The sequence below is a fragment of the Pelobates fuscus genome, chromosome 7, assembly GCF_036172605.1.
Source record: "Pelobates fuscus isolate aPelFus1 chromosome 7, aPelFus1.pri, whole genome shotgun sequence".
In the NCBI taxonomy this organism is placed as follows: Eukaryota; Metazoa; Chordata; class Amphibia; order Anura; family Pelobatidae; genus Pelobates; species Pelobates fuscus.
Window position 1 is genome coordinate 97,008,340 of NC_086323.1, and position 21,738 is coordinate 97,030,077.

The window sequence follows — 21,738 nt, forward strand, 5'->3', positions numbered from 1 at the left end:
TCTTATAGAGAATATTCAACAGGAGGAACAGAGTGCTTACCAAGCACGCACCCCTCGTCCCCAATACTCTTCTACAAGGAGCACTGGACTGGATGAGAAGGCAAAGAAGAGATGCCCGCCAGATGATGTGGGTGAAGGAGCTGCCGGCTGTGCCGAGTGAGTTAAAATTACTTTTCCTTTTTTTTACATTTCATTTAGGAGAACCCCTAAATCTAAAAAGTGAAACAGTGAGAAGAACCACTATTCAATAGATTTACCCTAATGAAAACATGCATGCATTTAATTATGCATTTTTCATTAGGGTATAGCTAAAAAAAAACAGCTTCTAATGCTGCAGATCTCTCGTCTGCTGCCTTTGCAAGACCTCCCCTTTTACCCCCGCCCACAGTTTCTGTGGATGTCCAATCACAGATAGAAAGGAACTTCTTGTCCACCACCATCACTTAATAAATATCTAATAGAAAAGAAACAAAAAAGACCCACCACTGAATCAAGTGGTTTGAGCCCTTAAATTACAAACATAGATTTGGACATTTATTGTTTGTTTTCATCTTTTATTATCTATTGTGTATTTATTTACTATTTTCAAATTAGTGGTTTGTTTGTTTTCAAAATAGCAGATGAACTTAGTATATTATTGGCCAAATCTAATCCTAATCATTGTGTATTTATTTACTATTTTCAAATTAGTGGTTTGTTTGTTTTCAAAATAGCAGATGAACTTAGTGTATTATTGGCCAAATCTAATCCTAATAATTTTTTAATCAAATCGAATAAAAGTTATATTTTAAAGGAGCAAAATCTCCTCCACTTTTGTCCAAATCTATGTCCAATCACAGACTTTCTAATTCAGCTCAAAATATGCAAACTTTCCTGATCAGTGTTAAGGGACCTGTGGCACTGCCCCCAGACCACTTCAATGAGCTTAATAAGAAATGTTTAAACACCAGTAAAGGAGAGGTAGATAATGTGATGTTAGTTGTTTAGCACACTGCACTTGGTTATTGTTGTTGTTTACATAATTATGGTTGCTATCACTATGGAAACTGTCACTGTGCATGGGCTAGATATGCCCCTGACTTGATCATGTGATTAATTAAGATTATATAAATTAAGTGTGGTTTGGGGAGGAGTTCACATTGCTTGAAAAAGACACAGTCGAAACGCTGCTGTTTTGCCACTAAAGGGATATCATTTTTTCACAATAAGCACTGCTGGACATCTTTTTTGTAGCCCATGGAACAGCGCAGCTAAGGGGAGTGGGCCTTGACAGAGCCAGGAGACGGGCATATGTGGAGATGGGATTTATGGTCAGGTGGTCACAAGGGGTGTGGCCATAACTGGATTCCAGATATTAATAACTGACATCTTAGATTAGGAGGCATTAAGAGCCATTTTAATTAATCACACTTACCTGGTGGGGTAGGGGTGTCGGCGGTATGCCCCTACTATCTAAATTGGTAGGTTGGAACCCGGAGGTGGTTCTCAACCTGGTGGGGTAGGGGTATCTCGATATGCCCCTATTACGAAAGTCAATTGGTATGAGGCCTGTTGTGGCCATGTTGGTTATGTTAATTATGTATGTTTATATGTTATTGTTGATATGTTATGGGTCTTTGCTGGTGGGTCTAGTACTGTTAAAATTGGGGTGAAGTACGTATTATGTGAACTTGGGAATGTTTGGCAATGACCCAAATTACTATTTATATATTTATCATATTTATAATTTACTAAAGCCATGGCAAAATTTTATCCACTTTAAATTTGTGTCCGTATCTTATTTGGGGGTCCAAGGTAAGGTTTGGGACATATGCACAAAAGCTCGACTATGCGCAAGTCATGTTTATTCTAGTGTAACATGCATGTGTAGATTGACTGCATGCATGTATTACTGTGTTTGTTTTATTTTGTGCCTTTTATAACTGTGTGTCTGTATATCTTTGTGACTGTGTACTGTGTATAGCTGTGCATCTGTATGTTTGTATTTTGTGCATGTTTGCCTGTACATCTATGTCTGTATGGCTGGGGAGGAAAGAAACACACACAGGGACTGGGGGAGAGAAATAGACACACAAAATGGTTAAGAGGGAGAAAGAGCCACACAAATGGGGATGGGGAAAGGCCACACAAAGGGGTTGGGGAGAGAGTGGGGGGAGAATGAGAAACACAAAGGTGCTGGGGGGGGGAGGCGGGGGGTAATGAGAAACACAAATGTGCTGGGGGGGGAGAGAATGAGTAACACAAAGGGGCTGGGCAGAATAAGAGACATACAAAGGGGTTGGGGAAGTAAGATATACACATAGGGAACAGAGTTTTGCCCATCTACTGAATTCTCTTCTGAAGTCTCATAGCTAAGGACATGGTCTAAGTTGCTTCAAGACAAGCTTTAAAGTTACACTCCTGAGGTGCAGACTAATTTTCCTAGGTTTGGAGAGGAGCTTAGTCCCTTCTCCAAACCTTTTTGTTTGTCAAATTTTGTGTTGTCTCTTAGACATATTATACTTTTGTCTTTTTACTTGTTTCAGTGGTACCCATGTTCATCTCTGTGGAATGTGATAGTGCTTTATAAATAAAGTATAATAGTAATAATAACTTTCTCTGTATTCGCTGCTCTCCAAAAGCATACTTTTTACAATGGTATTCTCTTTTCTCACAGATATCAATGTGAATTTCGTGTGATTATACCACTTACTCTTGTTTAATGTGCTTGTTAGTGAATGTATGATTAGTAATCTATATAAAGATCTAGGTAAGGACAATTTAATAATAAGGTGAAATAGCAGCTCAAGATACATATTATTTATGTTACATTATCATTACTATAATTAGTAATGATAATGTAACATAAATAATATGTATCTTGGGTTGCTATTTCATATAGGGCCCCTTGAGGTCCCAATATGAAGTAATCACAGATCAAGATCAAAAAATTCTAAGATCGCCGACAGACAATAGGACTCATTGCTGTCAGGATTCCTAGTTGATCCAGCACGCAGAAATAGTATCACACCTAGGACTAAGGAAAACGTCTAACCGGACCTTAGAATGGCCGGACTTAACGTACCTAAGAATAGTCAAAATACTTGCGGAGGTCAGGATACAGAATGAGACACAACCATGAGGGAAAGCCAAAAGTCAAGGATGCCAGAAATCAGGGAAGTCAGAATGAAGCCAAATTTAAAAACCAGAATAATATGATCAGGAACACACTCTTGGATAACCAGCCAAAGGAAACCACGACAGAGCACTGATCAAAATGCATCTTCTGTAACTGGCTGTATATGGCCTCTGACCCCCAAAACGTCTATGACGTAGGCCAAGCATGTCAAACTCAAAGTCTAGATCGGGCCACATAAACAAGGTTTATGTTTATGTGGGCCGCAAAAAAAAAAAAAAACCCATATATTTTCATAGAAATGTAGGTTAATTTTAAAAAGTTCAGTATAATGCCCCCCCTCTACTAAACCACATCCCCCCCTCTCCTAAACCGCAGCCCCCCTCTACTAGACCACAGCACCCCCATCTAACACCCTGTGCCAAATCTGATCCTCCCGCTGACACACACACACATATTCACTGACAGACACACACACATACTCACTGACAGACACACACACATACTCACAGACACACACACATACTCACAGACAGACACACACACACACTCACTGACAGACACACACATACTTACTGACAGACACACACACTGACAGACACACACTCACTGACAGAGACAGACACACACACACATACTCACAGAAAGACAGACACACACACTGAGACACACACACACACACACATACAGACACACTGACAGACACTCACATACTCACTGACAGACAGACACATACATACAGACACACTGACAGACACACACACTGAAAGACACACACACACACACACACTGACAGACAGACACACACACACACACTGACAGATACACACACTCACTGACATACAGACAGACACATACTCACAGACAGACACTCACAGACAGACACACACTGACAGATACACCGACAGACACGCATACAGACACACACACATACTCACTGACAGACACACACACACATACACACACACACTGACAGACAGACACATTGACACACACATACTCACTGACAGACACACACACACACACAACCATACACACACACACACAGACAGACAGACAGACAGACACACACACACTGACAGACAGACAAACGCACACACACTGACAGACAGACACACACATTGACAGACAGACACACACACTTTTATCTATTGCTTCTTACCTTTAGGAGCCGATGTGGGGCATCTCCCTGGGGTCCTTCGTGCTCCTCACTGCTCCCTATGCAATATGGGGAAAGCAGGTGCCTACTCTACTATTACACCAGCATGTACTCGCGGCTCGCCGGGCTGCAAAGATGGTCCCGCGGGCCGCGAGTTTGATATGCTTGACGTAGGCTATATCCCCATTAAAACCAGAACAGCAGCAGCTGGCGTCTCTAAGAACGCAGCACATGCTGGGGACCGGGACGGAAGGAGGTCGGGTAGTGGTCTGCTGCGATCAATTTAAGTATTTATTATTTCAGTCGGCAAGACCGCTGTGTTTCTGTGCGGCCACGCCGACAGAATCCCACGAAACCGTGAAAATTGCTAGCTTGCAGTGTCACAGCACATAACTGTAGAGCAGGGTTGGGATCATATGGATATCTAAGTTATCTAGTCACTTTGTCAACAGTACAACAGTAGACAATTATTCATAAAATGTAGTGAGTTGCTGTGATAACTTTTAGCTCAATATAGCTGTTTTGAAAATAAAAAATCATCAACTCACGCAGGTTTAACTTTTATTTCCAGCTAAAAGTTTTTGACACATAATTTATCAATTCACTACAAATCCCTGTTTAGCGAATAAGGCCCTTTCATGTTTCTCTGTAATTCTAACTTTAGCCGGCCTCAGCCAAAGTCTCTAATTGCTCATCTTTCAGTAGACTCATCTAAGTCAGTCAATGGTGCACAAGGCTGTAATTTGTAGTTCTGGGGCCTCTCTGCAGCATGCTAATTACCCCATCCTTCTTCAAAGGCCCAAGAGCCGCAGGGCTGGAATGACAGGATGGGTATGTCTTGTCCTTAGTGCAGTGAGCTGTCTGTTACCTTGCTCTAGGTAGCCAGTTCCAGCGACATGAGTGGACGCGCAAGGAACGAAAGCTGAGAAGAGTACAAATCTCAAGACAATTCAGGTCGATTAGGATCCTGTTTTGAAGTAAAAGATTATCCTCCATCCTATAATTAGATGCAACCTGTCTACTGTTTGAGGTGTCTGAACTAGAAAAACATTTTGTTTAACCCTTCCAAACTCACAAACTTTTAATACTGACCCTTTTTCGATACAGTAATTAAAACAGCAAGTTTTACCTGAGTGAATGAACTACATTAAAACTATTGCATGATTTGTATGGAGGAGAGGGCTGGTATCTTTTGGATTGGGGTGGGGGCAAGTACAATTGCCCTTTTGTAAACAGATCAACCCACTAAGATTACATTTTCTTTGGGAATATTTAGGTGCCCTTGAAGGCACGGAGGTGAGCTGTTAGTGTGGAATCTATCATTATTAGCAATCTCTATTGTTTCTATACTATCTTTCTTGCTATTATTCCTTTCACTATTATATTCTCTGGTGTATTCAATCAAACCGGTTCTATTAGAAACTCAGTACGCTAGTAGACCACTTACTATCAGCATCGCTAAATATTACTTGTTTTTTGACCTTTGGACATTTAACTTGTGCTTTTGACTTCCATATAATTTTTGGTTATCATATAGTACAGGCAAAATTTGCCTCGTCCCAATAATTTCCTGGTACAATACTCTCCAATTTCTTGTCCACATCAACCCACTGTACCACCCCACCTCCTTTATATGAGCCTAAGCATCATATAGGTGCATATTAACCCACACAATTCTGGACTGGCAATTTTGACCCTGTACCAGTCCTGCCTGATGAGTATATCCTGACATACTGTGCCAAAACAAAACAAATAATTCTAATTAATCCTCAGAGTGAGTGATTCTGCCAATTACCTTCCAGCATTGCCCAACTACATGTCCATACATAGCTCTCCTATGTTAATACACGTATGTGTAAATATAACTTGTTCATAAAATAAAATACGTTTATTTTTAGCATGACTAGCATCTATGAGTTTGAAGCTGATGAGAATTATGTAAATATTTGGTAGGCTTGGACATCCGTTTTCGAATTTCATACCATCAGGGCCGGATTAACATAGGGGCTGATGGAGCTGCAGCTCCAGGCCCAGGCCCATGAGACAGGCCCATTGATTTAAAAAAAAATACATTTTTTTTTTTTTTTTTACTCACTACTCTTAGGGTTGCCAGGTATTGCTCATGTATTTATTATGGTTGCCAGGTATTTCTCAGAAATATTTCTCAGGTATTTGAGGCCGCCTAGCCGGTGCCGGTATAGCAGTAATAAACAGAGTATAAACAGAGATTATTCTGCAATACCAGCACCGGCCAGTAGGGGTCGCTGTTTATGTGGAGAGAGGCAGGGATAAGAAGTTACAGCATCTCCCTCCCTGCCTCTCTCTACCCACTGATCCGTGGGGGAGCAGCTCTGCATAGAGAGGCCAGACAGCTGCTCCGGGCCTGCGAGACATGGGGACGGTGAGAGACTTGGGGACGTTGAGACATAGGGACACTGGGGAACATGGGGACCCTGTGACACTAGGGACACAGTGGCCCCATGTCTCCCAGTGGCCCCTAGTCTCTCAGTGTCCTCATGTCTCCCAATGTCCCTGGTGTCCCTGGTGTATCTCAGTGTCCCTAGTGTCTGTGTCCCTAGTCTAGCAGAGTCCCCATGTATCTGTGTTCCCATGTCTCCCAGTGTCCCAATGTCTCTAAGTGTCCCCCAGTGTCCTAGTGACATCGGGACACTGGGAGACATTGGGACAAAGACTCTAAGGGACACTGGGAGACATGGGGATACAAACACTAAGGGACACTGGGCAGCATGAAGACACTGAGACACTAGGGGACACTGAGAGACATGTTGACACTGGGGGACACAGGGAGAGATGGGGACACTGGGTGACTTTGAGACCTGGGAGACATGGGGCACTCCCAGTGTCCCCATGTCTCCCAGCCAGTGTCCCTAGTATCTCAGTATCCCCATGTCTCTCAGTGTCCCTGGTGTCTCTTAATGTCCGTAGTGTGCCAGTGTCCCTAATGTCTCAGTGTTTTCTAGTCTCTCAGTGTCCCAATGTCTCCCAGTGTCCCCATGTCTCCTAGTGTCTCAGTGTCCCCTAGCATAAAAGAAAAAATCTCAGGCACTCACTGTGATAGATTTAAGCAGGTTTATTGGACACCGCAACGTTTTGGCCTGTATCCAGGTCTTTATCAAGTCTCCAGTGTCCCCTATGTATCACAGTGTCCCCTATGTATCAGAGTGTCTCAGTGGCCCATCTCTCCCAGTGTCCCTGGTGTCTCTCAGTGTCTGCAGTGTCTTAGTATCCATATTTTTTTTTTTTTTTTACTCACTACTCTTAGGGTTGCCAGGTATTGCTCATGTATTTATTATGGTTGCCAGGTATTTCTCAGAAATATTTCTCAGGTATTTGAGGCCGCCTAGCCGGTGCCGGTATAGCAGTAATAAACAGAGTATAAACAGAGATTATTCTGCAATACCAGCACCGGCCAGTAGGGGTCGCTGTTTATGTGGAGAGAGGCAGGGATAAGAAGTTACAGCATCTCCCTCCCTGCCTCTCTCTACTCACTGATCCGTGGGGGAGCAGCTCTGCACAGAGAGGCCAGACAGCTGCTCCGGGCCTGCGAGACATGGGGACGGTGAGAGACTTGGGGACGTTGAGACATAGGGACACTGGGGAACATGGGGACCCTGTGACACTAGGGACACAGTGGCCCCATGTCTCCCAGTGGCCCCTAGTCTCTCAGTGTCCTCATGTCTCCCAATGTCCCTGGTGTATCTCAGTGTCCCTAGTGTCTGTGTCCCTAGTCTCCCAGAGTCCCCATGTATCTGTGTTCCCATGTCTCCCAGTGTCCCAATGTCTCTAAGTGTCCCCCAGTGTCCTAGTGACATCGGGACACTGGGAGACATTGGGACAAAGACTCTAAGGGACACTGGGAGACATGGGGATACAAACACTAAGGGACACTGGGCAGCATGAAGACACTGAGACACTAGGGGACACTGAGAGACATGTTGACACTGGGGGACACAGGGAGAGATGGGGACACTGGGTGACTTTGAGACCTGGGAGACATGGGGCACTCCCAGTGTCCCCATGTCTCCCAGCCAGTGTCCCTAGTATCTCAGTATCCCCATGTCTCTCAGTGTCCCTGGTGTCTCTTAATGTCCGTAGTGTGCCAGTGTCCCTAATGTCTCAGTGTTTCCTAGTCTCTCAGTGTCCCAATGTCTCCCAGTGTCCCCATGTCTCCTAGTGTCTCAGTGTCCCCTAGCATAAAAGAAAAAATCTCAGGCACTCACTGTGATAGATGTAAGCAGGTTTATTGGACACCGCAACGTTTTGACCTGTATCCAGGTCTTTATCAAGTCTCCAGTGTCCCCTATGTATCACAGTGTCCCCTATGTATCAGAGTGTCTCAGTGGCCCATCTCTCCCAGTGTCCCTGGTGTCTCTCAGTGTCTGCAGTGTCTTAGTATCCATAGTGTCTCAGTGTCCCCTAGTCTCTTTGTGTCCCCATTTCTCACATTGCCCCCAAGTGTCTCAGTGTCCCCTAGTATAAAATAAAAAAATCTCAGGCACTCACTGTGATAGATTTAAGTTGGTTTATTGGATACTGCAACGTTTTGACCTGTGCCCAGGTCTTTATCAAGTCTCCAGTGTTCCCTATATATCAGTGTCACCTATGTATCACATTGTCTCAGTGCCCCATGTCTCCCAGTGTCCCCAAGAGTCTCAGTGTCCCCAGGTCTCCCATTGTTCCCTAGTATCTCAGTGTCCCCAGGTCTCCCAGTGTCCCAAGTCTCTCAATGTCCCCTAGTGTCCTAGTGACATGGGGACACTGTGAGACATGGGGACACAGAAATGCCCCATTTATGTGTATGTTCGTCCCTTTCGGCAGTTCTGGTTATGTGATTTGTGTAAGTGGCCCACCCTTTTACCCCATCCATAGACTTCCTTATTTCCTGGACACTGCTGTTAGGGGGTATGGGTTTACTTGAAAGCGTGAGATTAGCATAGGGTATGTGTAGCGGAGGCCTGATATTCCACAGGTTAACTCCACTATAGATCCCAGTGAGGCTCAGGAACAAGTAGTAAAAACACCATGAAGCAGTAATTCCAGCAAATAAAGTAATCCAAGAATATCCCCATACAGATCCCAATGACTGGACGACACACAGCATCAGGAGCAAAACTGACTTTTAATCCACACAGTCTCCTTATAAAGCATTCTCCCATGCAAGGGAGGGATTCACATTAATTAGGACAGTATCCAATAGTATAACCGTTACCTCCCACACATCTCCTCCCCTCAGTATGACACTTAATCCCATTACACATACTGTAGTTTTCCCCCAGTTCTGAATGTACCCCAAACAAGCAGTTACAATAATCCTGGGGTTACCCCCTGGTAGCCCTGATCTGGGTGACTAACATATGCAAAAATCATCCAGATCTGTCCAGGGGTTCGGGAGTTAGGTGGAGGGTGTAATTTGAACGACCGCACCTCTTCGTTCGGGAGGTAAAATACACATCAAATACTGCCATCCACGATTAATCTTGGATTCGTATGAACCCCCTTGTTCGGTACTTTGAAACTACCGAACGAGAGACTGATTAGCCTTCTCGTTCGGGAGTTACGGAGCCATGGAGGCCTCAGCGGTGTTCAGGTAATCGAGTGTCCGATTTGAGTTCCAGACACTCGACGACCAAACACCGCTGAGATTTTCGTGCGTAAGATGGCCGCCGCCATGTGTTCGTATACCGAACAGCGGCCACCCAGATACAGCACTAAAGTACCGATTAACCTGCGGTTAGAGAAGTGTGAACGATTAATAAGGTACACACTTCTCTCTGGGGTGGTCTATTGGTTCGGTAGTTTACATTCGTATGGAGTACGGATGGAAACTACCAAACAATTATACGAATCCCACATACATTTTAACCATAGGAACAAAAATAACATACGAATTGCAATAATATTGCAGTCTTTTAGGACAGCCCTGATACCATCTGCTACAGTATATGTTTTCTCATAGCTGCATCCTATGAGTTTCCCTCCAGCATCATCTCCATCAGATACATGACGCTTAGGAGGTAGGACTGTTTTAGTGTTTTTGGTCAATAAGATTTTGTAATTAGGCCCATCATAATTGTCAGCACCAGGCCCACTGGGCTCTTAATCTGGCCCTTGTAACACTACCTCCTTGCAATCATGATCCAGTCATGTAAAACAACAAGCAACAGAAATACAATAATTATATGTTGCTTTTAATATAAAAATATATTTCTTGTTTAATTCAGTTATAAAAGATATAAGATACTTTTTTTCATAAGTCCTGCTGCAGCTTTGACAGGGTCTGGCTGGTGTGTTAATGGATAATTTATACTCAATCGTGGCCCACAAAGATCACAGGAACACTGTATCAGCAGAAATAAACACAACTACAGAGAACTAAAGTACGTTTAGCTTATTAGGTGTCAACATGACATTTTTATTATTTGTTCTATTTTTTGATACTTACAACTTTGCACTAATAAAACACCTTGTGTTTAGTAAGAGTACTTACTGAAAGCCTAATAACAGCCTGTATCCTAAGGAGATAATTATATTGTATTGTTTGAAATTCTAGAAGCGTAACAACAACATCCTTCTATGTGAAATTATAAGTTCCCAGAAATCAATCCCTGGTTCCATCAAGCATTATATATGAGTCAACTGAGGTACGTTTGTACTTCTTAGTGAGTACGTTTATATACATGTGAATAAGTGTGGGGTGGGGGAATGTTCAAATTCTGTTAAAACTGTGTATGTGGTTGATTATAACTAAAGGTGGAACGTAGAAGGCTTATAACAGATGATGGGGTATATCTACCATAAGATGATTCGTGGGAAAAGTAGTTAAAGGACCACTCTAGTGCCAGGAAAACATACTCGTTTTCCTGGCACTAGAGTGCCCTGAGGGTGCCCCCACCCTCAGGGACCCACTCCCGCCGGGCTCTGGGGGGAGGAAGGGGTTAAACTTACCCCTTTCTCCAGCGCCGGGCGGGGAGCTTTCCTCCTCCTCCTCTTCTTCCTCGCGACGTCATCGGCTGAATGCGCATGCGCGGCAGGAGCCGCGCTCGCATTCAGCCGGTCGCATAGGAAAGCATTCACAGTGAGAAGCACGCAAGCGCCTCTAGCGGCTGTCAATGAGACAGCCACTAGAGGCTCTGGAGGCTGGCTTAACCCTCAGTATAAACATAGCAGTTTCTCTGAAACTGCTATGTTTATAAAAAAAAGGGTAAAAGCTAGCTGGACCTGGCACCCAGACCACTTCATTAAGCTGAAGTGGTCTGGGTGCCTAGAGTGGTCCTTTAAGACAGGATTTTCAAGACGTTATGCCAAAATTGATGGTTCTAGATTTCATTAAATGAGCATGAAGTATTTGGGGAGAGGAGGGCGGGGGGGGGCGGAGGAGGAAAGCTTTATAGTGACTCTATAATAGTACATAGTCCCTGGAGTCTAGAGAGTCAGCCTGAATCATTCCGACATAAATTAATTCAGTGGGCAATGTGGTCATAGCCATATGACTGACTGACCAAGACAGGCAGTGCCATTTATTTAGTGATTAAGGTCTGCCATATCAATATTATTATTGATGTATGTGCCATTAATATAATGACAGTGCTATTTATTTCATGACTAAAGTCTGTGCTATTTATAGATGGCGTTAAATGAGATGGGATTAAATACAAAGGGTTTAGGATCTCACAAAAATACTTTTCTTCTGGGTGGATATAGATGTTACTCCTTTATGGTATTTAAATTAGTTTAAGATAAAACTATATATTCAGGAAAAACATGCATTATGTATTGAGTGCTATTTCCATTATTCCATCCCATTCTACCTACTTTTTCCTCTTCCATATAATAATACATTTTTTACAAACCCTTTTCTCTCCAAAGAGTATCTGAAAGCACACACATGAAAATAAAAAAATGCCATTGGCACTAACATAGTGAAGCCCATTTTGTTAATTATTTGAAAAATTACTATTAAGCCAACTCTGGCAGGAATGGCAGGAACCTGAGGTTCGAGCATGTTTTACACTTGATACAGTAAATGTACGTGTCTCACCTGAAATCTGATGTTAGTATTAGGGTGTAAAGACTCTGATGTCACAGGTGCTCTTCTAAGGAAAGGTGAAAGTGACAGCAGTTTGCAAAATGGTTAGTCTGTAGAATATTACATTTAGAAAGGCCCCAATAAATAAATGTAACCCCTAATCTGTAAATCATATTTATTTTTCTAGGCACTTCACATGCTTGATTGCTGTATTTTCTTATATTGTCACCCAATAAAAAATAAAATGTAAAACTAATTCTTAAAAATAGAATAAAAAACCATTCCATTGAGTCTTTTTAAATAACGATCTCTGTACATTATGCATTTAGAATCCTAGTTTTCATCTCAACTTTTTTGAACGAGTATTTCTGCTTAGTCCTTTTATCTGTTAGAATATACCACGTTCCCCAATAAATGCCACTGGTTACCCCACTGTACCGGCCTTTGTGGTACTTCCCGTTCAAATTAGCAGCCAGGCAGGTGTCAAACCACCACCCAGAGCCATAATAAGTGCCACAGTTTCCTGACGGGTAATTGTCATTATCAATGTCATATGTTGTAAAATGCTTGTGGTCATGGTTGTAATTTCGGCTGTAGCTCAGGGCATTGCCAGCATTTCCCTGATACTCTCTGGCTGTCAGTCTGTACTTGTTTTGCTCGCTGGCCACTTTGAATTTTCGGTAAATGGCGTGTCTTTTCACACTGTACCAATCTTCAAGTTCAATACGCAAAGTGTGTTGACCAAGTCTTGTGAGGCTGTGTAAGTTCTCATTCCCAAGCCAATGTTCCCCTTGAAGGCTACCAAAACCCTGCTTATATTCTTGCCATGTACGGTTGAAATCTACAGAACCATCTTGCCTTCTTTGGAAGACAGTCCAACCACCACCATCTGTAACCATGTCACAGTACGCCTGGAAAACAAACAAACCATACAATGAATGCATTGAACAATATCCATTCTCAGACATCTAGAAACCATAATTAAAACACATGCAGCAACATTCACACACAATAAAATTGGTGTATTTAAAATTAGTAAACCTAAGAGTTCCAATATTTGTATTTTATTAACATATTTATTGAGAACAAAATGAATATACAATTACTGTTAAAGTTTGTACATATTCCAAGCAGACGTGAATAAAACATGTTGTCAGTATATCAACATTCACTGACATTACAGGTGGCCAGTAACATCTATAGTGATATCATTTTTAAAACCAGTGTTATAGTAAAGAGAATTCTATTTTTTTCAGGAAATTAGGTTTAGACACTGTCAGGGAAGACTTACACAAGTAGAGAAGCATGGCTATATAAACACACTGATTATATTTTTGTTATAAATTACAATAATGAATAGACTATTTTTTAGAGCTTTTCTCCATTATGTTTACAGATACACATATAAGAATAAAGGTAATATTAATTAAATAGTGTACTGACTGCACAATGTTTATAATAGTCACAATAATTCAGCAGGTATCACAGGATGGTGTCTGTAAATATGTATGTACCTCGAATGGTGGCTTTACAGGGATGGGTTGTATGGTATAGATCCCGTTATCCCGGATTCCTTGTTTGTGGATCTCAGCACAGTCTCGTGGGAATAGCCGTTCTGGCTTTTCTGAAGTGGCGACTTCCAGTAGACACAAAAACAGATAATAGTAAAATAAATTTATTTAGAAATATGAGGGAGATTTACCAAAGTATCATTATCTGAAAATTGGTGGAAAGTTGTATAGGTGCGCTAATGACCGATAGTATGTACCTGCTATAGGACATTTGTCATCAAATTTTCCCTTCTTGTTTTTAAAAAGTTGATTACATAAAATGAAACTTGATGATTTAAAAAAAAAAAAGATATTCATTTTTATTTATTTTTTACAATATTGTACTTTTTTTTAGCTGTCTGAGCAGTTACGCAGTAGCGACATCTAAGTTGAAGCAGGGGAAACTACATGCAAAAAGACAAAAACAATGAATCTGTCAACTTGAGAACAGTTAGTCTATTGCTGTTGCCTGTTTATAAATAAATCATATTAAGAAGAAAAAAAAAGTGTATTAACTGTTTAATGTATGGTATGCAATTCAAAGGATGTAACAAGCATTTAACACTAACACTGGGGGATGAGTATTTGGACATTAGAAACACACACCTTTTTATAAAGCTCTCACCTGGCGAACCTGTGTTAGCAAATCCCTTCAGAGTCAACGGCGGATCTTCCTTTGTTTCGAGGGTCTTTAGGCGTCGACTTTCTACAATAAAGACTTGTTGAGTAAATGTAGAAAGAAGGACATTGGGTGATTGTGTTATTAAGGTATACAAAATCCAAAGCAGACAAATGGAAGTACTTGGCATGAAATAGGCAACACAATAATTAGACACAAAAACAGAAAACTCCCTAAAATAAACTGGGGCGGTCCCTCACCTACAAGTATTCTGGAAATTGTGGAGGCCCCCACAAACAAATACATCCTTAAACACTCTATGAAAAACCTTAATTGGGTTATCTAATCTCCAACAGAGGTTTCATGTGTGAGGGTGCAATTATGTGGTCCTTCTGTCTTGCTTTCTAACTCAGATCTGTGTGGATTGGTCACTGAGAGCACAAGTCTGTGAAATCATATTCTGCCACCCTCAGAGATTAAAAGTATGGTTGGTGAGCATAGCAAGACAGTAATCAAAAAGCGACCAAAGGTGGATGTGATGAAGCCCCTCCAACTCCGATTGAGTACCTCCGCCAAGTCAGCTTCCTAACTGCTTTCAGGAACCCTGGAAGTTTCTGCCCCAAGCACCATAGCTTGCCTGGGGTAGCCGACAAATTCTTCCACCCTGGACAAGGCTGCAGCTCTCTCCATCAATGCATGCATCGTCCTCTCTGCCTTTGCCTTTTGCTGTTCATTTTCCAGGCAGGGTTCCAAACCTCTGCCTGCAGTGTGATAAACTACTGCCTTTACAAAGGCACTTGTGGCTCTCAGGACCTTCTCTTATTAACTTGTTCAGGGATCCAGAGACCAAGCAGCCAGCCAACAGATTCAAAGACTCTGTTACTGGGATGATTCCTGAATAAACAAACCAGTACACGCTTGGGGACTAGCCAATATGTTCATTGCATCAAATTTACGGTGACAAACTCAGGCTAACACAAATAACTAAATTTTATGGGAAAATATACAGGGACTTATAATAACACATTAACATATTTACAAAAGGGTGTGGAAGAAAATAATTAACAAGAAATATCTCTCCTACCTGCAGGAACCATAATATGCAAATCTACCTGAATATGCAAATTACTGGGTCTTGCCGTTCAGCTAGTGCACATAACAGTTGCTATAAACAGATGGCGCTGTACAGACTCTACAGCCAAATCCACCTAGTTGGTAGAAAGCATCAGCAGGACAGGAGAGCACACAAAACATTTAATAAATAATACACAACCTGCACCTATAATGGGTACAGAGTAACTTAAACATGAGAAAAATCTGGTAAATCACAAAAGTTGTAAAAGATGCACAAACAGACAGTTCCATAACTCCCAACAGCACACCCAGTCACATATAATCCCAGCCCAAGGTGTAGCAACTCTGAGGAAATGGAGGCCGACAGTTACTTAAATAGCTGCCAGAGAGATGGGCAGAGTTTATATAGACACAGGGATGGTTACTACCGTCACAGTGGCTTCCTAGGATTCAAGAACTAGGCAGGAGTCAAGCACCCACACGTAATGTTCTTCTCTCTCCAGGTGGCTGACAGTTACTTGTGGAATGGTGGTGCGTGAGCTCCCTTCTCTCTGTTATTTGTTTTATTTAGGAAATAAGCAGGATCTACCTTTAAAATTGGTCATCATTTACATTTTTTTTGTGTTTCTATGGCCATATTATGCTTAAGTGCACCATTGACCATATTACTGACAGCAGGTTGGCCAGTATCACAAAATGGCACATCACCTCCAAATGGCAAGCAGCATGGTGGTAGGAATTACTTTAAGCAAGCAGACACAGAGGCAGCCTGCGTGCAGTTGATTGCCAATGAGACTGTGGGACTCCGAGCTGTGGCAAACAGGTTAACATTGTTGGCCATATTATGTCAAATTGGTTTATTATTAGTTATTACCGGTTTATTATTGAACCATGAAAATTACTTCTTGTTTTCTCTAGGCTATTGCACCTCGGAATATTAAAGCTTGCTGGCAGTTGTACCTGCAACCTTGTGATTTGCAAAAGTACAGAGTAGTATTTGTTGTAACATTGCTTGTAATGTTGCATATAACGTGTGAACTGGGATATTATTTATATGAATTAAGGATCATTAGTATTGTTTGGATCTCAACATATTTGTATCTACTTTTTGACCATTTTTGACCTGGTATAAATGATACTCATCTCAATTATAGGAACAGTATAGCGATAGGAATACAAATATTTATTCCTATCACGATAGTGCTCTAGGCACCGTTTAAGTGATCAGGACAGCACTGCCAGGGTCAAAAAAGGTGATTTATATAAATTTGAATTTTTTTCCCTCGCCGTGCTAGTGTCCTCCGTGTAGCTCTCAGCCAATCTAATGCTTTCTATTGGAAAGCATTGTGAGGTTATATCAAAAAATTTACTGTATAGAACCCCAAAAGACCAGAAGATAATGCTAACACCCCAAAGTGTACCTCACTTACACCAATACAATATACAAAAAAAACAAAAACAAATCTATACAATGCCAAAGAAGTAGGAGTATAGATTAAAAAGGGGGTAGCATACAGATATAAAGAAAATACAACCTGTATATAACAGGGAGTGATCTTGGAGGAATCTAAAGAATAAAAAAATCACACAATAGTGAATTATGCAGAGAAAAAAGTGACTCAATCCCGGAGGTAGAGAACTTACAAGAGCCACTGATGATCTGCGTTTATCTCCCCTTTCTTGCGGGGTGTCTTAGGAAGGTGCTTGTCTCTCTTTAAAAGAATCCTGCGAGGCAAGCAAGGGTACTCTCGATATGCCAGACCCTCAAAAGGGAAAAAAAACATATAGAGCAGTATTGCTAAAAGAAATTACAATTTATTGCACTTACATTGCACTAGTGGAGATATGCTGGCTGACTGCAGTTTGAATGTAAGTGCAATCAGTGCAATACATTTTCCCCTATGAGGGTCTGGCATATCGAGAGTACCCTTGCTTGCCTCGCAGGATTCTTTTAAAGAGAGACAAGCACCTTCCTAAGACACCCCGCAAGAAAGGGGAGATAAACGCAGATCATCAGTGGCTCTTGTAAGTTCTCTACCTCCGGGATTGAGTCACTTTTTTCTCTGCATACTTCACTATTGTGTGATTTTTTTATTCTCTAGATTCCTCCAAGATCACTCCCTGTTATATACAGGTTGTATTTTCTTTATATCTGTATGCTACCCCCTTTTTAATCTATACTCCTACTTCTTTGGCGTTGTATAGATTTTTTGATTTTTTTGTGTGCATTGTGAGGTTAGTTCGCACGCACAGCAGAATTCCGCACTGACCAATCAGATGGTCTGCTATTTTACAGCAGCGCCTTTAGTGTCTTTCATCATGACATCCAATACAGGCAGGTTAATGCAGCAATGTAAACATTGCTATTCCTGCAATGTTTTCAACTGCAGAGTTAAAAGTGGGGCACATTGAGATGAAGTCATCTGGGTGCCTAAAGTGTCCCTTTAAGTTGTTATGGTGCCTGTAGATCCTCCTCTCATCTAGCTGTAAACCAAAGGTGGTCAGCCTGTAAAATGTTTTGAAGGATCTGATATACTATAGAAATACTCCTGTCTCTGTGTTCACCTAACAAGCATAACTGTTCAAAACCGGTTGGGTCCTTGTGAAGGTTGTTTTTCGGGGACAGCGACTTATAAAGATGTCTCAACTGATAATACATAAAGAGAATGAGCAGGGATGTCACTTCTCCCTCTGTAAGTGTCAGGAGCAGCAGCAAGGTCTCTTCTGCACACACATCCATAGTTTCCTCACCTGTAAAAGTCTCCTAAGCATCCCTTCAGGATCCTCAGGGTAAACTACCAACAAGGGACCTGGAGAAATCATCCGTCCTAATTTGCAAGGGAGAGTTTGCAACACCCTAAGAGTCACTCCAATAGAGGGGTGAGCCCTGAGGTCCAGTGGCCATTGTCTGCAATGTAGCTTGACCATTTCTGTCAAAGTGTCCCCGATATCTCCATTTCCAGCTAAAGCCTTTCATGTCATAAGTCACACCTGTGCCAGTCAGTCTAAAAAGGCTTGATATTTGAATAAGTATAGTATGGAAAAGGTACAGGAACCTGGGCAGGACAATTATTTTATGGGCATTCATTCACCCAAACCATGAGATAAAATGACCATGAAAATAGTTCTGGAGTAGACAAAAGAAGTTAAAAGTGTATGGTTGGGACAAAACCATTGGCTCCCATTTCCCCAGTTATCTCAGCTTGTCTCTACTGCTCTACACCATTAAATTGGGAAAAGATCTCCTTGGGTCTCAGACGCCTGAGCAGTGATGGACTCATTCAACACCCCCCTGGTTTATCCACGTTCAAATTAAAGGAGATTGCACCATACTCCTTGAAAGTGTCCAAGATATTTGGAAGCGTTATCCAAGTTTGCACAATCAAAAATAGTAAATTTTCAGTGTAAGCTATGACTTTATGCATCTGTCCCCCAACCCAGGGAAGCCCGAGATCCCATCCTTCTGACAGATCGCCTCCAGGAAAGGCTGTAGTGATAATATAAAAAGGAGTGGGGACGACGATGACACCGGCGCCCCATAGAGAGAATCAATCAAGGTGTGATTTAGAAGTATTGACTGATTTTATTTCTAACATTAGGATATAGATTAAAGTGGAAGTTTTGCCATAAACACAGCACTGCGGCATACAGTACATATCTGAGATTAGTGTGTGTTATAGTCCTGGGCACCAGCTATTTTAACTGTCTACATTAAAATGGGGGCTATACCACTCAGGAGTGTAACTCCCACTAGTTTTCAGCTGATTAGGACATGTACATCCCAAAGGTAGCGCCCCCAGACAGCATGGAGTTGATCCATACATTATTACCCACTCATTATTGTCCTGCTGAAATAATGTGTGCAGATCATGCATGTGAGATACAGGGCTATTCACTAGAATGAGAATGCAAAGTGAATTTCAAATTTAAGGTAAAAGTAAGCTGGTCTTAAATTTGAAATTCACTTTGAATTTACTTTGCATTCTCACGTTTGTGAATAGCCCTTGTACATATGTCTAGACTAATGCATTTTGAGTTATCATTTTTAAATAAATGATCATGAAAGAGCAAGTTAGAATTTAGTCAATTGAACAAACTAAAAAGATGTTAAAAGGTGTCACCAAAATATTAGGAGTATTTGGTGTCTAAAAGCACCCATAGGCAATTAGTCCGTTTTTTTCCTCTCTCTCTAAAAACCTTTAAACTGACGACGTGAGCAGACAGCACTGTGTGTTGACAACCCACTATTAATTACTACTTTATTCTATACATCTGCCGCTTTTAATAACTTCCAGCAGCCAGTTGCACAGCACTGAGCCAAAAACAGAGTGAGGATTGTCTCTGGGTTCCGAAAAGAATCGTCCTCTCTTTGTTCAGAGGAGGCGTTGGACGGTCACATCAGAAAGCCAGTGTCGAAATGATTCCAACTTTGAAGGGTGGTAGGGCTCGAAGGGACTTGTCGGAGCATCAAAGATGATACGAAAACATTAAACAAGTGGCGCTTCATCACTTTGTTTTTGTTTATCTTCTTTTTATTCCACATCAGTGGCCTGGGGATGACTTCATTTTAGAATTTTCATTTATGTTTAGATCCATTAACCATTCTGCTGCTGAGTACTGATCATGATTATTATTGATTTTAGACCAATATAATGTACAGTGCTGTGTAATTAGAATTTAAAGCACAGCTATCACGTCTCTAAACAGATTAACCATTCAGTGTAGTAGGCGTTTTATATGGGATGCTACATCAGTCATATGGGCATTAATTAAAATAATGCTTCTAGCACCACAACCACTACAGCTTGATGTAGTTGTTATGTTACTAGGAGTGCCCTGACGTCATCCTATGTTAAAATGTCAAACTATTTGACAACTTACGGGGGTCCCACAGCAATCCTGTTGCATCAGCCACATCCGGTCTTCTCCAGAAAGAGAAGATGGATTGATCTGTACAGCAAAGCAGGACAATTCATGGCCACTGTCATAGGTTGACAGCATCAGCAGTGTGCTCTCAGCCATTGAATGTAGCCCTGTATTGGCTGTGCTTTACTCCACAGAGTAAGCCTGTTTCTCCTGTTAGAGAAGATTGGATGCAGATGATGTAACAAGGGATGCCTTGTTACATCAGAGTTCTGGGCTGCTAAAGTCGCATGTGCTTGGCATGCAACTAGCCCTCAGCACTGCACATACAGATTCCAATTACCATGACCTCTTCAAACCACTTGGAGTAACCCTGTATGGGTATTTCTTATTTTTTTTAAAGTTGTGTTGAGATTTTTTTTTTTTAAAGATGTCAAGTATTTAGTTTTATTTTATTTTTAATTAGGCACCTGTGGGCAAGGAATTAATACCAATTTAAATTAACTCTCAGTTTTCCCAAAGCCGAAGATCAACATGTCATTGAAAGTTAAACTTTAATTATTTAATGTTGATTTTCCTCTCTGCTATTGAAATCCAGAGTTCACTGAGCGTTCACAGTAGACTGGAATTCAACAAAAAGAGTTTGCTGAACAAATACTGCCCCATGATATTCACAATCTAGCTGACACATATCTGTAGCTCTTAATCTAAAACAAAACTTATACATAGCTCATATATCATCTATCCCTCTTCCAGGGACATTCCTGGCACATTGCATGGCCCCGGGTAAATAAAATATTATGAGGCTTATTAACTCAAGCCTCCACCTTATTTTGCGTATCTCTCCGATTCATGCCTCATCCCTGAGCAGAACCTTAATGGTCTGTTGGCAGTAATGTTAGGTTTGTGCATTTATTTAATTTCCATCATCATCACTCTGTGCCAATGCACTCTGGGTCTTAATAAAAACGTGAGAAGGGTGTGTACATTATTGATACACATTACAGCCACTTGCCCACCGGAATAACAACATATGTCCCTTAGTACTCCTTGCCAAAAGGTATTGGGGTACAGTTAAAAATAAACAAGACCCCTGGAGGCACAGAGCTCAGATCTGCTGCTCCCTGTTGTAAGAGAGGCACTCACCTTTCCAATTAGATAGTAAGCTCATGTGCAATATGTGCACACCTGTTTGTATATGTTTTGTTATTATTCAACTTACTCAACTTATCTAGAGCTGTGGAATTTATTGACAGCACCATAGACTTGCTGGGCTCTGCTCAAATGTTATAATGAGGGGTCCTGCTTTGT

The 21,738-nt window shown here is 41.5% G+C and overlaps 1 protein-coding gene across 1 annotated transcript in view; it reads right to left on the reverse strand.

Moving 5' to 3' along the window:
• Positions 1–12,482: 12,482 nt before the first annotated feature.
• The window catches only part of LOC134568723 (fibroleukin-like), a 37,399-nt gene continuing 28,143 nt past the window's right edge, over positions 12,483–21,738 (reverse strand). The window contains exons 2-4 of the mRNA XM_063427381.1: positions 14,497–14,577; positions 13,836–13,957; positions 12,483–13,232 (exon numbers count right to left, since the gene is read on the reverse strand). Coding sequence (XP_063283451.1) covers positions 12,639–13,232; positions 13,836–13,957; positions 14,497–14,577 — 797 coding nt within the window. The 3' untranslated portion in view covers positions 12,483–12,638. The remainder of the gene's footprint in view (positions 13,233–13,835; positions 13,958–14,496; positions 14,578–21,738) is intronic.